The sequence below is a fragment of the Pygoscelis adeliae genome, unplaced genomic scaffold (genome assembly GCF_000699105.1).
Source record: "Pygoscelis adeliae isolate BGI_AS28 unplaced genomic scaffold, ASM69910v1 Scaffold417, whole genome shotgun sequence".
In the NCBI taxonomy this organism is placed as follows: domain Eukaryota; kingdom Metazoa; phylum Chordata; class Aves; order Sphenisciformes; family Spheniscidae; genus Pygoscelis; species Pygoscelis adeliae.
The window spans coordinates 3,754-15,773 of NW_008825161.1; the positions used below are offsets into that span (position 1 = coordinate 3,754).

The following is a 12,020-nucleotide window of genomic DNA, read 5'->3' on the forward strand; positions in this document are numbered from 1 at the left end:
CCCCCCTCGCCCCTCCCGCCCCGGCTTCCCGCCCTTCCCCGAGGGAGCCCGCCGCTCCCTCATCCCCTCAGGGAGCCCGGCCGCCTGGGAGCCCAGGTGAGGAAAGCTAGGAAGGAAAAGGAAAAGAAAAAGAAAAAAAAAAAAGCTTTGGAAGTTTATTATCTTTGATAAAATCTCAACTGAAAGGGGTGGACTCTGTGTTAACAGCTGCAGAAATGCACAAAAACCTATCATCCATGGGGAAGTCAGGTGGTTTTGTTTGTTTGTTTTTTTTTCACTAGACATTAAATTAGAAGTACGTGGAATGACACAGGATGGAAGGTCCTACCCGAGAGCAAAGTCCAGTGAGAGTTTTGGTAAAGCAACGTTCTGATTAATTAGCTCAGAATGAATTCTAGTTAAGAAAAGCTTATTTTCCTATACAAAATTACAATACAGAGAACGCATACAATTACAATACAGGGGGTTTAACTGTTAGTAGCTATCAACTAGAACAGAAATTTCATAGTAAAAAACTTTATGGAAATTAAAATAAGTCAATTTTCTTAAGCTGTAAAACTTGAGACAAATGCCAAGTTCTAGAAGAGACACTTTCAGATTCTTACCATAAAATCCATATTTTAAAAAATGAATTTGGTTAGGAAAATGAAGCAAGTTCTTTTAAAACAATTTCACATCCCAATGGGCATAAGTAAAAAGAACTCAACTGCGTGAGGCTGAGAGGTAGAGAGGTATCATTGTAATCACAATCTTCTATTGGTTCCAGGGTTTTTTTCTGAGGTAATTAGCTGTGTGTCAAGTTGTATAAACAATAGTATTGGCAAAAGAGCAACATTGACAAATTACACTAATGACCTCTTTCCTCTCATCAATAGGTCCTAAAAACTTAATTAGACGCATCCGAATTAACACTTCCAGGGTCTCCAGCAGGTGAAGTGATTGATGAAGGGGTGGTAGCATCCTGCCAGCTGCCATTAGCCTGAAGGGACAATAAATACATCGTTTCATTAAATCTTTAAGAAACCACTTGCAGACAACAAAGTATGCCTTTATATGTTTACACCTTACAAGCCACAGTGCTTTTGAAAGGAAATAACTACGTATCGGCTCTGGCAAAGCACAGTCCACGAATATTCTGTAAAACCTCTCCACCCCCAGATTTTATGGTGTTACTCTTACTCCTAGTGCCATCTCCTTCTGGCAAGAATTAACTGAAGCGCACAAATTTTCTGGTGACCCAAGCCAAAATTTTAAATCCGGTCTCTGGGAGGGAAAGGCTGGTGTATTAAACTACATCTTTTCCAGCTTCTTCCTAGCCCCGCATCAGAGAGGTCAGGGGGAATGAAAAGAACATTTATTCACAGATCGTTAACCAATCTCAGGCAGAATTTGTGTTTCTAGTAATACCTCGGTACATCTTACATCTATGCGCTGCGTCGTATACAAGGGATTCCCCACAATTGTGTCATATCGTCCTGTCTGGTGTATGACATGATGTAAGGAATCCATCTAGAACAAGATCCCACACGATGAGAACAATAAGGACAAAAAGTCAAGTTAAAGAAATGCAGTAGTACGTGGTACAGATCTATTGGGCCAAAAATTCTTTAAAGAAGGGGCAGGTTTTCTTGCAGGAAGACAAGTTTTCTTTGCAGTTCTTGCTATTAACTGAGCTATACCTAGCTAGTTCATCATCAAGCAGAATTAGAGCCTAGTATCGTGCCTATCACCTGTAACTTTTATGACAGAGGAACAGATTTTATGCAGTTAGATGGATTTAGAAATTCAGCAGAAAGCTTAAAATGACTTTAACAATACCGTTAACCACAAATCCTAAGCAAAGTTCTACTTATATGGAACAAGACTGACTCTAAAATGAGAAAATACTCATTCATTAATGTAAATTTAAGGGGATAGAAGAATAGCAGTAGGTTAATTCAGGTATCGGTTAACTCTGTAAGAGAAAATTCCAGTTCCAAAAGAAAATACACATTTGAGCAGGTTTGTTTCTTGACTCGTTTGAGAAATTTGACTCTAGTCATTTCTTGCATCCTAGCCAGTGCTGGCCAGAGACAGAAGAATCCATCCCTATCTGGTATTAAAAGAAACTCCTTAAAACAAACAAACAAACAAACAAACAACAAAACACGAGATGACTCCATCCGACCCTGCTGTTCGAAGCGGGGTCAGTTTGAGCAGGCTGGGTTTTGAATATCTCCAAGGACGGAGACTCCACAACCTCCCTGGGCAACCGGTTTCACCCCGTTCAAAGGACAGAGAAATGGGATTTTGACATTTATCTCACTGCTGGAAGTACGGGGTTTTTTTTTTTTCCTTACTGACCTGCGACTGCACATTGGCTCCCACGGGGGAGCTCTGGTAGGAAGTCAATGACTGCAAGTTTATAAACGAATCTCCGGAATTTGTCATCTTAAAAGAGCCAGAGGAAGCTGAAAAAAACAAACATGCTTTAATGAGAAATAAAACCCACCAAAAATGGTTCTTCAATGAGTATTACATTATTTAAGTTTAAAAGAAAAAGAAACCCTGCGACCGTTTCAAACACCGGTATTCCGTGGTACCAGTTGTCACAAGAAATAATTAAGAGCCTTTCAAGCAGACAGACTCGTCGCCGGCGCTCTCACTCACCTGAATTTGGTGTCGAGGGAGAATTTGCCTGGTTGCCTTGAGCCACGACATTAGTTGCATCCACTGCTGTTTTTGCAGCATAAATATTAGCTTCTTCTTGGAACTTCCCCATGTTTTTTTTGTATCGAATTCTTTTGTTACCAAACCAGTTGGAAACCTGGAGACATACATCGCTGTTAGTATTTACCAAATTATTACGTTTTCCACTATATTCGGAAGTTACCAGCAAGGGACACGTTTTAAACTAGGCTTCAAGCAGAAAATGCCTACTGCTAAACCCTTCAGAATAACCCAAATCCTGTTTAAAGTACCAGTAACTGAAGCCTGTTGCTAACTATGGGGGGAAAAAACCCAAACCATTGTTCAAGGGGAAAAAAAAAAAAGTCACTGAATTCCAGATAAAACACTTCATACCTGTGAAACTGTGATGCCTCCTTTCTTTGCTAGCTCTTCTTTGGCCTCTTCACTGGGGTAAGGATTACTCAGATGCGAATAAAAATATTCATTCAGCAAGGGAGACCTTTTAAACTAGGCTTCAAGCAGAAAATGCTAAACCCTTCAACACTTCATACCTGTGAAACTGTGATGCCTCCTTTCTTTGCTAGCTCTTCTTTGGCCTCTTCACTGGGGTAAGGATTACTCAGATGCGAATAAAAATATTCATTCAGTACTTCTGTTGCCTGTTTGCTGAAGTTACGTCGTTTACGCCTACAAAAATATCAGTTATTCCTATTTAAATGGTGTTACAGAGTAGACCGTGGGCTTCTCGTTTTGTCTAAAATACACGTGGTTTGAAGGAGAACATAAGAATTGTGTGGAATGAAATAGATGTTGATGTCAAGTATACCCTAGCAAGCAAAACGGGGGGCGAGTTCTTCATATTTAAACTAGATCAACACTGGGAATGACGGACTCGAGATTTCTTACGCAATCGCTGGCATCAAGCAAGAACAGACGTTCAGGCTTGAACGTCAGTTATCGCCAGATCCTGTTCTCTCCTACCTTGCGTCAAGAAAGCGCGAACGCAGGATCATTACTGCCTCGCACGTGCTCTGCTTCAGTTGCATCTGGATGGTGCTGAATTTGCCGTGGATTATGTTCACCATGCGCTCTATTTCTTTTGGCGAAATCGGTCTTGTTCTACTCTGTTCCCTAAGCAGGTTCATAACGTGGGTGGTGAACTCGCTGCAGGCCTGAAAACACATACATTTGTATCGACAAACAATAAGATACCTAGAATTCGTTTCCCCCACAAGAATATATATCCAAAAAAACTTCAGAGGAGTTTCCATGTTTCAGCTTTACTCTATTTACTCTTAAAAAACGGCAACAAAGATAAACGAGACATTTATTATCTTTAGTTTGATGTCCGGTCCCTCTGTCTTCACCTTACTTCTGGAACACTGAGATAAGTTTTCAACTGAATTTGATATCCTCGCGTTCACCTGAATTCATTATACTTCCTGTTCTGTTCTTAAAACCGACACCAAAGGAAAAAACGGTTATTTTTAATTGAGATGATAAAAACTCTTCCATGCAGAAAGATCACCTGTTCATATTTCTCTAGCTCAGAGTGGTATATCTGTCGGATCTGTGACAGCTTGGCCCTGTAGTCAGAGTGTTCAATGCTATTGTCATTTGGACAGCCACCTGATGTTGCTGCTACAGCCATCGGTCCTCCTCTTCCTCTTTTCTCGGGCCCGGAGACACCCTCTGCCAGCAACATGTTATCTAGTCTCATTAGTTGAGCATCTGGGGGATCTTCTTCCTGAATACCGCGAATACTTAACACTAGATAAATATAAAGAGGGAATCAAAAGATTATTTCTGAAACAGGAAAGAGCATCCACTTCAATTCTGGCAAAGCATTTAAACGCCCTTCAGAGGTTTTAGCAGGCCTTGAGCTCAAGAAAAAAAAAAAGGGGGGAGCATTTAACAAAGCCACGAGGCAACACATCAAAACGAAGAGGACATTGTTCAGATCGAGAAACACCAAAACATAAGGCGAGTTTTCAAATGCACGCAGCTAGTAAGACTACTCGGGGTCATGCGAGTTTATACTCCATTTAGAAATGATCTTAGCAGTCTATAAAAATGAGAACGAGGTTCTTACGGAGCAGGTGCCCCCGTATCGGCCTGCTGCCTGGCTCCTTGCACGGTCCTCAACAGCGTTCAGCACTAGCTCGTGCAGACAGACTACGGTGGATGGACAAAAGGCCCGAGCCGCTGGGACGACTGCTACGCCTCTGCGCCCAGGGACGGGAACGAACACCACACTTGTGAGATCCCGTCAAAGTCTGTACGCAAGGCCTGAGTTTGACCTCATCCGCTTTATTTGCCAAGGACACAACGATGCTACACAGCAGCAGGCTACAAATTGAGGTCTTAACAGTGCTGAATTTTAAACTCTATTAAAATCTATTTAAAATCTATCAAAACCTGAAACAACATGAAAAAATGCCCCAGAAGCCGGGTTCCTTAAGCTTGTATTCCACCAACCCAGACCGCAGCAGTCTGTGTGCTCAGATTATTCAAGTTTGACTCCAACCAAATTTATTTTAAAAACTTAATTTCCCCAGTTTTTTGACAATTTATTATGAACTTCCTTTTTTAAAAAGCGTAAGAACTCACGAGATACTGAGTCAATACAAAAAATGCCAACAGCTTTTTGGCTGTTCATTGGATTTTAATCGCTAGACAGTTTTAGTTGGATGAACAGTTGGTCTTAACCTTGTGAAGCTGCAAAATTCAAATGACCTTTTCCAAATTGTAACTGGCAGGTTAACGGGATATTATGTTCCCTACCAAAGATAAACACAAAGATCTCTTGTTAGGCAAAGAGTCTAGTGTGAGGGCAGGAGAACAATGTAGATGTACAGAGACATTAAACATATGCATTTATAACAATTTTCAGCATTTTGTAGGCAAAATAGCTCATCTAAAACAAAACCAGTAATGCTTTTGAACACACGAGCAGCCTAAACTTACAGTCACATTGCTGAACTTAATATTTTGCAGGCTATACAGAAATTCCTATGCGGTTCTGAAGGAGAGCGAGCTCTGGCGCGGCTGCAGACCTTCGCTCTGTCCCAGCCATCCAGGTCTTCTCCGGAACATGCCCAGCCTTTTTGCAAGCGGAAGAAGGTAAGGCAAAAGCAGCTATCACGTAGTACACGGGTAACTGTTGAACTCAAGCTAAGGCAACAATGAGGAAAGCGTTGACTATTTTAAAAGTTAGTGGCTTTTCTAACTCATTATGGAATTAAAATTAATAGCTTTTTAAAAAAATAGCAGACCATCTACTGCATACACCCTTCACTGAGTGAACGTTACGAGAAATGAAACACAGAAAAAGGGGGGGGGTGTTATTTGTTGGTGGTTTTTTGTTTTTAAAAAGCGCCAGTTCTCCTTTTTTCCAGAAGACCCGGCAGAGTTTGCCAGTGGCCGTTTGCTCCTCCGTCTTTTTGATAAAACTCGCATTAAACTACTTGGACTGGCAAGCCTAAATGCAGCGGGACAGATATTTTGGCGTCACCTTCTTATTTGAACGTGCTTCTGCCAAACATCTTGTTATGCACATTATGATGCATATCAGAGTACCTCATGTTGAAGTCAAGCTCCCAGCTGCAGCTTAATTTTATGTCACTTGTCTAATTATGGTAATTAGACATTAGTTATCATCAATTACACATAAGCTCATCTCAAGTTGACTGCTGAAAAAAGCATGTATAAAGCACCTTCCCAGTCTCGAGGGAAGACTGGTTGGCTGGCCCTACTAAGTCACAAGAAACTAGAAAGGAGTTAACCCTCATCAACATAGCGTGAACTGCGTTTCCAACCTAGTTTTCTGTAACAAACTCTCTCAAAGGTCAAAACAGACCTATGAACCGACGAGCGCAAGAAGCTCGGTCTGTCCAACCCGCTCCATCAGGCCAACTTTAAACTTGTGGCATAACTGCATCTTAATATGCGTGACAGTTAAAACAGGAGTTTAAAAATCATTGCCATGGATATTATTTTTAAGTTTAAGCCGTCATCTCCTGGAATGGATACCTTTTGCTTCAACTTTATTTTTTCCCCTAGCATCTTCACCTAATGATAATATTTGTACAGATCATAACTTACATCAGATTCGCTCAGAACTACCTATTCGGTGAATTCGTAACTCTGTTTGCCGCAAGTAGCGGCCAGTTCCGATGTCCAAGCCCAAAGGCTGCAGTTGCTCATCTATCAACCTTCCAGAGCTGGTCATCTCAAGAGATGGCGCACTGGGAGAGCAAAACCATTGCAGCTGCAGGAACCCCGCGCTCGCACCAGCTTCTGCAAGTCTCATTTGACAGTCTGGTAAAAAGAACTCCAGAAGGACACGCCGTACCACTACGAGTTTTGTCAGGGTAGCTGCATCTCCCCCGCGAGCTTTCGGCATGCTCTGTGGGTCAGGCGTCGCTCATTTCTGCGTACGGTCCTGAAAATTACGCCAGCAGGAGTTTGCAGGCCGCGTGGCTTCTGGAAGAACTAGATTTCATTAAACAAAAAGGATTCCAAAGGCAAAAAAAAAAGTTACCACAATAAAAAAGAGCATCTTGGTCAACACTGACTCGTTACATATGCTCGTCCTTACACGCTGCTGATTACCTACTGGCTCACGATACTTCAAGGAGAACGCTTCTCTAGAAAGCTCACCTCCCTCAGCAGCCTTTTGGCCGTCAAATTTTTGAAGTTCCCACAATAGTTTAAGAACATATGACAACTCTATTAACACTCAGGACGCTAAGAGACCGGAGTTATGGCATAACCAGTTATGGCGTAGTCAGTGTTTTAAGCATGATTTACAAAGTCCTTGCGTAACGGGAAAATCCTTCACGCTTAAATCCTTCACAATCCATCACTTTTATGGATGTTTAAGAAATACCCTGCACTGGCTCAGAAAGCCTGTCAGACGTACCACCGTAATACTGTGCATCCTCTGGCACATCACCTACCAGATATTCATCAAATATGTAAAACAATTACACTAAGCAAAATGAAATTCCCATCATTTCTAATTAATCTTTAATTAAAATACATCATAACCTAAGGTGCTGAAGCCTCACTCGGTATGCAAATGCTATCATTACAATATATCTACATCTCATTAATTAAAGAGTTGCAGTTCTGTAATGAACTGTACAAGATCACTGGTACCAAAATAAGTGATACACACTTTGCTTTGACTTGCTTTCCTTTCAGATTTTCCCTCATAGAGCAAGTAACGCATGATAACACGCGATAGGCCCGAAAAATAACCCAACAGGAAGTTGCAAGCCGCGTGGCTTCTGGAAGAACTAGATTTCATTAAACAAAAAGGATTCCAAAGGCAAAAAAAAAAGTTACCACAATAAAAAAAGAGCATCTTGGTCAACACTGACTCGTTACATATGCTCGTCCTTACACGCTGCTGATTACCTACTGGCTCACGATACTTCAAGGAGAACGCTTCTCTAGAAAGCTCACCTCCCTCAGCAGCCTTTTGGCCGTCAAATTTTTGAAGTTCCCACAATAGTTTAAGAACATATGACAACTCTATTAACACTCAGGACGCTAAGAGACCGGAGTTATGGCATAACCAGTTATGGCGTAGTCAGTGTTTTAAGCATGATTTACAAAGTCCTTGCGTAACGGGAAAATCCTTCACGCTTAAATCCTTCACAATCCATCACTTTTATGGATGTTTAAGAAATACCCTGCACTGGCTCAGAAAGCCTGTCAGACGTACCACCGTAATACTGTGCATCCTCTGGCACATCACCTACCAGATAGTCATCAAATATGTAAAACAATTACACTAAGCAAAATGAAATTCCCATCATTTCTAATTAATCTTTAATTAAAATACATCATAACCTAAGGTGCTGAAGCCTCACTCGGTATGCAAATGCTATCATTACAATATATCTACATCTCATTAATTAAAGAGTTGCAGTTCTGTAATGAACTGTACAAGATCACTGGTACCAAAATAAGTGATACACACTTTGCTTTGACTTGCTTTCCTTTCAGATTTTCCCTCATAGAGCAAGTAACGCATGATAACACGCGATAGAGCAAGAACAGCACGATAAATGCCTCTACTGGGTACAGAATATACAAAGTTAGAACCAAAACCTGCTGTATTAGGGCCAGAAATGAGCAGCCCGCATGGCACGAAGTATAAAATACCTACGCAGAGTGCAAGGACGTAGGCAGGTGGGTCCTGGACCTGCACCCCTCCTCGTCCACGCCTCAGTTTTTCCCAGCTGATCCCATTACCTATGTTACGCTTGCAAATATTTATCCTATAACTCATGCTAAATACGGGCTCCTGATGTTTTATTCAGACAGATTTGGCAGTCCACAAATCACACTGTTAGGTGAGAAGGCAGGAGCATATTTTTTTAATAGCAGGTCACCTAAAGCAACCACGAACCCCTTCTAAACCACTTCTTACCGCTACCAAAAGACCCCCCCCGCACTATCAAGCAGATTCTTCACCCGCACGAGACGCCCCGTTTTTCAGTTGGCGGTCCTCCGTGGGGACACCAGCCTCCTGAGCACCCCACTGCAGAGAACGACATCGCTGTTGGTTCAGCTGGTCTCAAAGCATCATCACAGGAGAGCGCTTCCTCCAAATCCAAGACAGTCTCGCACATTCAGGGGGGGGAGAGAGAGGAGAGAGAGAATGGAAACAGAAGACAAAAGCCAGCGGGGCTCCAAGCGCTGAGGAACAAGACTCGCCTACGTAAGAATGTCAACAAACTCGGCAACAAAGAGAAAGCGTGTTCTTCTGCCACGCCGCTTGCCAAGTTTTATATCCGAATGAAAAGGTACCCGTTCAATTAACCTAGCCGAGTGCCAGCACGTTAAAGGAAGGACAGAGGATTGCAGCTAGCAAGGGCAAGAAACAATAAAAAATGGTACTCCGTGTTACGATGTTGCAACAAACACATCCAGAAATACAGAATCAGAGTCCCGCTGCACAGCGTGTTCCACAAAAGTGGGTAGAAATACACTTTCCCTGCCCCAAGGGGCCTGAAGCCCATCACAGACTAGTGTCTTCCTGGCGTGGTATAATCAACTGAGGAGAAAAACTCTGGAATTCAATGTTCAGCACCAAAAGTGTGCACCTTTAACACTACAGATGTTTAATTCCTATTTTATGATGGAATTATGCCATGTTTGAGTTCATACGGCTTGAATCATTTCTGAAGTATAACCCAACCAGCAAAAGCCCTATCTGTGCACAGATTAAAAATGCTCCAAATGCTTCAAAAAACACTAAGCAGGCTGTATTGGATTAGATGCCTCTTCAAATAGCTACATATGCTCCAGGCAGGTATTTAAGACTTGAAAATAAAATAAAATACCTGTTTTTCTCGTAACTGGTTTAAAATACAAAAAATGGAAATCATGGGAGGGGGAGGAACAACAGGACTTGAACAAAATATTAAATGTGGCCAAATCTATTTAAATTACAAAGACTCATTTGCAATTCCTTTTTAATTAATAAACACGATTGGGGAGAATTTTTCAGCACCTTTCAGCTGGCTGCCCATGGCAAAGGCGTACGGCTTATCCCGAGCTATTGTGAATGATACTAGCGCTCCAACAAAGAACGAAAGAAGGGGGGGGGGGGGGGGGAACAGGTTTAAACGGGGGGGTGCAACATGTTTGAAACTGATTTCCGAGCTGGAAAAGAAGCTTGTGTGCCTGGGTCACAAAGAAAGCTCAAAACCTTGTGCTACAGTATGTCCAGGCTTTTGTTTGCTTGAAGGCGTAACATCTGCTCCCCATAATTTAAATAAGGAATAGACAGACCATCAGACATTCAAAAACCTATGAGACCAAAACAAATCCAGCATAACCGCGATATCGGAGTCTGTTCCTGCAAGCGTATTTAGCTCAGAGAAGTCGCAGTTTCAATCAATAAAACACAGAAGGCAGCTTTCAGCGTAGAAAGGAAAAACAGAGGAAAGACCCTCTTTAAGGACAGCAGTCCTCGAAGGACAGGCGGACATGAAAGCACACCCAGACAGCGCGCGCACACACGCACCTACTACCACAACATTTTTCTTCAGCAGCAAGCTGCTATCATGAGAACGCAATATATGCAGCCAAACTCTCCAGAAATGAACGTGTAATGTCTGCCTCAAAGCTGCCTCGGAGGACACGAGCACCGCAGCGAACGGAACTGTGCGGTCCCTCACTTGGCAAGACAATGAGGAACGCTGCGAGTTTCCATACGCTTTTAGAAAGAATAATACAAACGTAGGTTTAGGATGTTAAATGTTAATACAAGTAGAACTTAAAAAAAAAACAAAACACCACCATTTTAGTTACGTATAATGAAAGTAGTTAATCTCTAAAAAAACCATCAAAATTCACTATAGTTTATAGAAATTAGATATTCAAACAACGTTGCTTAAGTGTTCGTGTACGAGCATATACCGGGCGATCCAAAAAACGGAACTCCATTTGCCCCCTGGGCTTCTGCTCCTCAGAGAAAGCTGCGTGATCACCAACTCCATTTCCTGCTACTTCTGTGATTTCCGATATCCCCAAGCGTTCTGCCTTACTGTCTCTTTTTCTCCGTAATACAGTTATTTGTCAACTTGGAACTCTTGCTACCACCACAATTTTGGTACCAATTCCTTAAAGGAAAAAAGAACGTGACAACATGGCAGGATTATTCAGGATTCTCTAGGTATCTAGCCAGACATCAGAAAACCCCAACCTACAGATTCTTCGCATACACGCAACCAAAACACTCGTTCAAGGAAGCAGCATTGTTTTCTCCAAACCTGTGCGCAGGCAGCATTATAAAAAGCACATCAAAACAGTTTCCAGCTTACAGAAGACTATTAAGCCCAGAAAGAAAAAAAGAAAAAAAAAAAAAAGCCTTAAGTTGTAGACTCCATCAGAGAAAACCCAGGCCACGTTAAGTGAGAGCAGAGCTGATGACTGAATGTGGGGTTTTTTTTTGGAAAGCCGAGGCCAGGAAAGACACCAACGCACCTGTCTTCTCCTTGATCTCACACAGCACGCTGAAAAGAGCGGGCTTCATTCTGTGGCAGTTCAAGGCATGTTTTCTGAAACGGAAGAAGAGAGAACGAGTGAATGCCAACGGGAAAGGCTGAGGAAGCTGCCGAGACTTACAGAGAACTGGATCACGCTTCAGTAGCAGCAGGTTAGCGTGCAAGATCCAGAAAGAAACATGAAATATATCACCAGAACTTGCACGTAAGTGCCACGCTCAGTCATCGCTGGGAGCAAACGGTCATAAAAATACGCAGGCCGTAAAATCCAAATTCTGTGTCGCTTGTAGGAACCGTAAGCACTGTCAGTTCTACCAAAAG

At 42.2% G+C, this 12,020-nt stretch overlaps 2 protein-coding genes across 2 annotated transcripts in view; both read right to left on the reverse strand.

Moving 5' to 3' along the window:
- DSN1 (DSN1, MIS12 kinetochore complex component) overlaps positions 1-63 on the reverse strand; it is a gene marked incomplete at its 3' end in the record, with an annotated part of 3,810 nt that extends 3,747 nt beyond the window's left edge. Inside the window, exon 1 of the mRNA XM_009328703.1 lies at positions 33-63. Within this exon, the coding sequence (XP_009326978.1) occupies positions 33-63 (31 nt within the window). The remainder of the gene's footprint in view (positions 1-32) is intronic.
- Positions 64-141: 78 nt separating this feature from the next.
- Positions 142-11,750, reverse strand: PBX4 (pre-B-cell leukemia homeobox 4). Its single transcript, XM_009328700.1, has 8 exons — positions 11,680-11,750; positions 4,199-4,440; positions 3,652-3,842; positions 3,222-3,357; positions 2,650-2,806; positions 2,344-2,450; positions 1,423-1,509; positions 142-979 (listed from the first exon to the last, which is right to left on the reverse strand). Exons 1-8 carry the CDS (start codon positions 11,726-11,728, stop codon positions 887-889), a joined length of 1,062 nt encoding a protein of 353 aa, XP_009326975.1. The 5' UTR covers positions 11,729-11,750; the 3' UTR covers positions 142-886.
- Between the last annotated feature and the right edge of the window lie 270 nt (positions 11,751-12,020).

What these genes read in the sequence shown, in the direction of transcription:
- PBX4 (XM_009328700.1), bottom strand. Translation starts at nt 11,728, where the DNA reads ATGAAGCCCGCTCTTTTCAGCGTGCTGTGTGAGATCAAGGAGAAGACA. An exon ending in TGAGATCAAGGAGAAGACAG is followed by an intron (nt 4,441 to 11,679) that starts GTGCGTTGGTGT and finishes ATATTTATCTAG; the next exon opens with TGTTAAGTATTCGCGGTATT. An exon ending in GAGCCAATGTGCAGTCGCAG is followed by an intron (nt 1,510 to 2,343) that starts GTCAGTAAGGAA and finishes ATCTTGTTCTAG; the next exon opens with ATGGATTCCTTACATCATGT.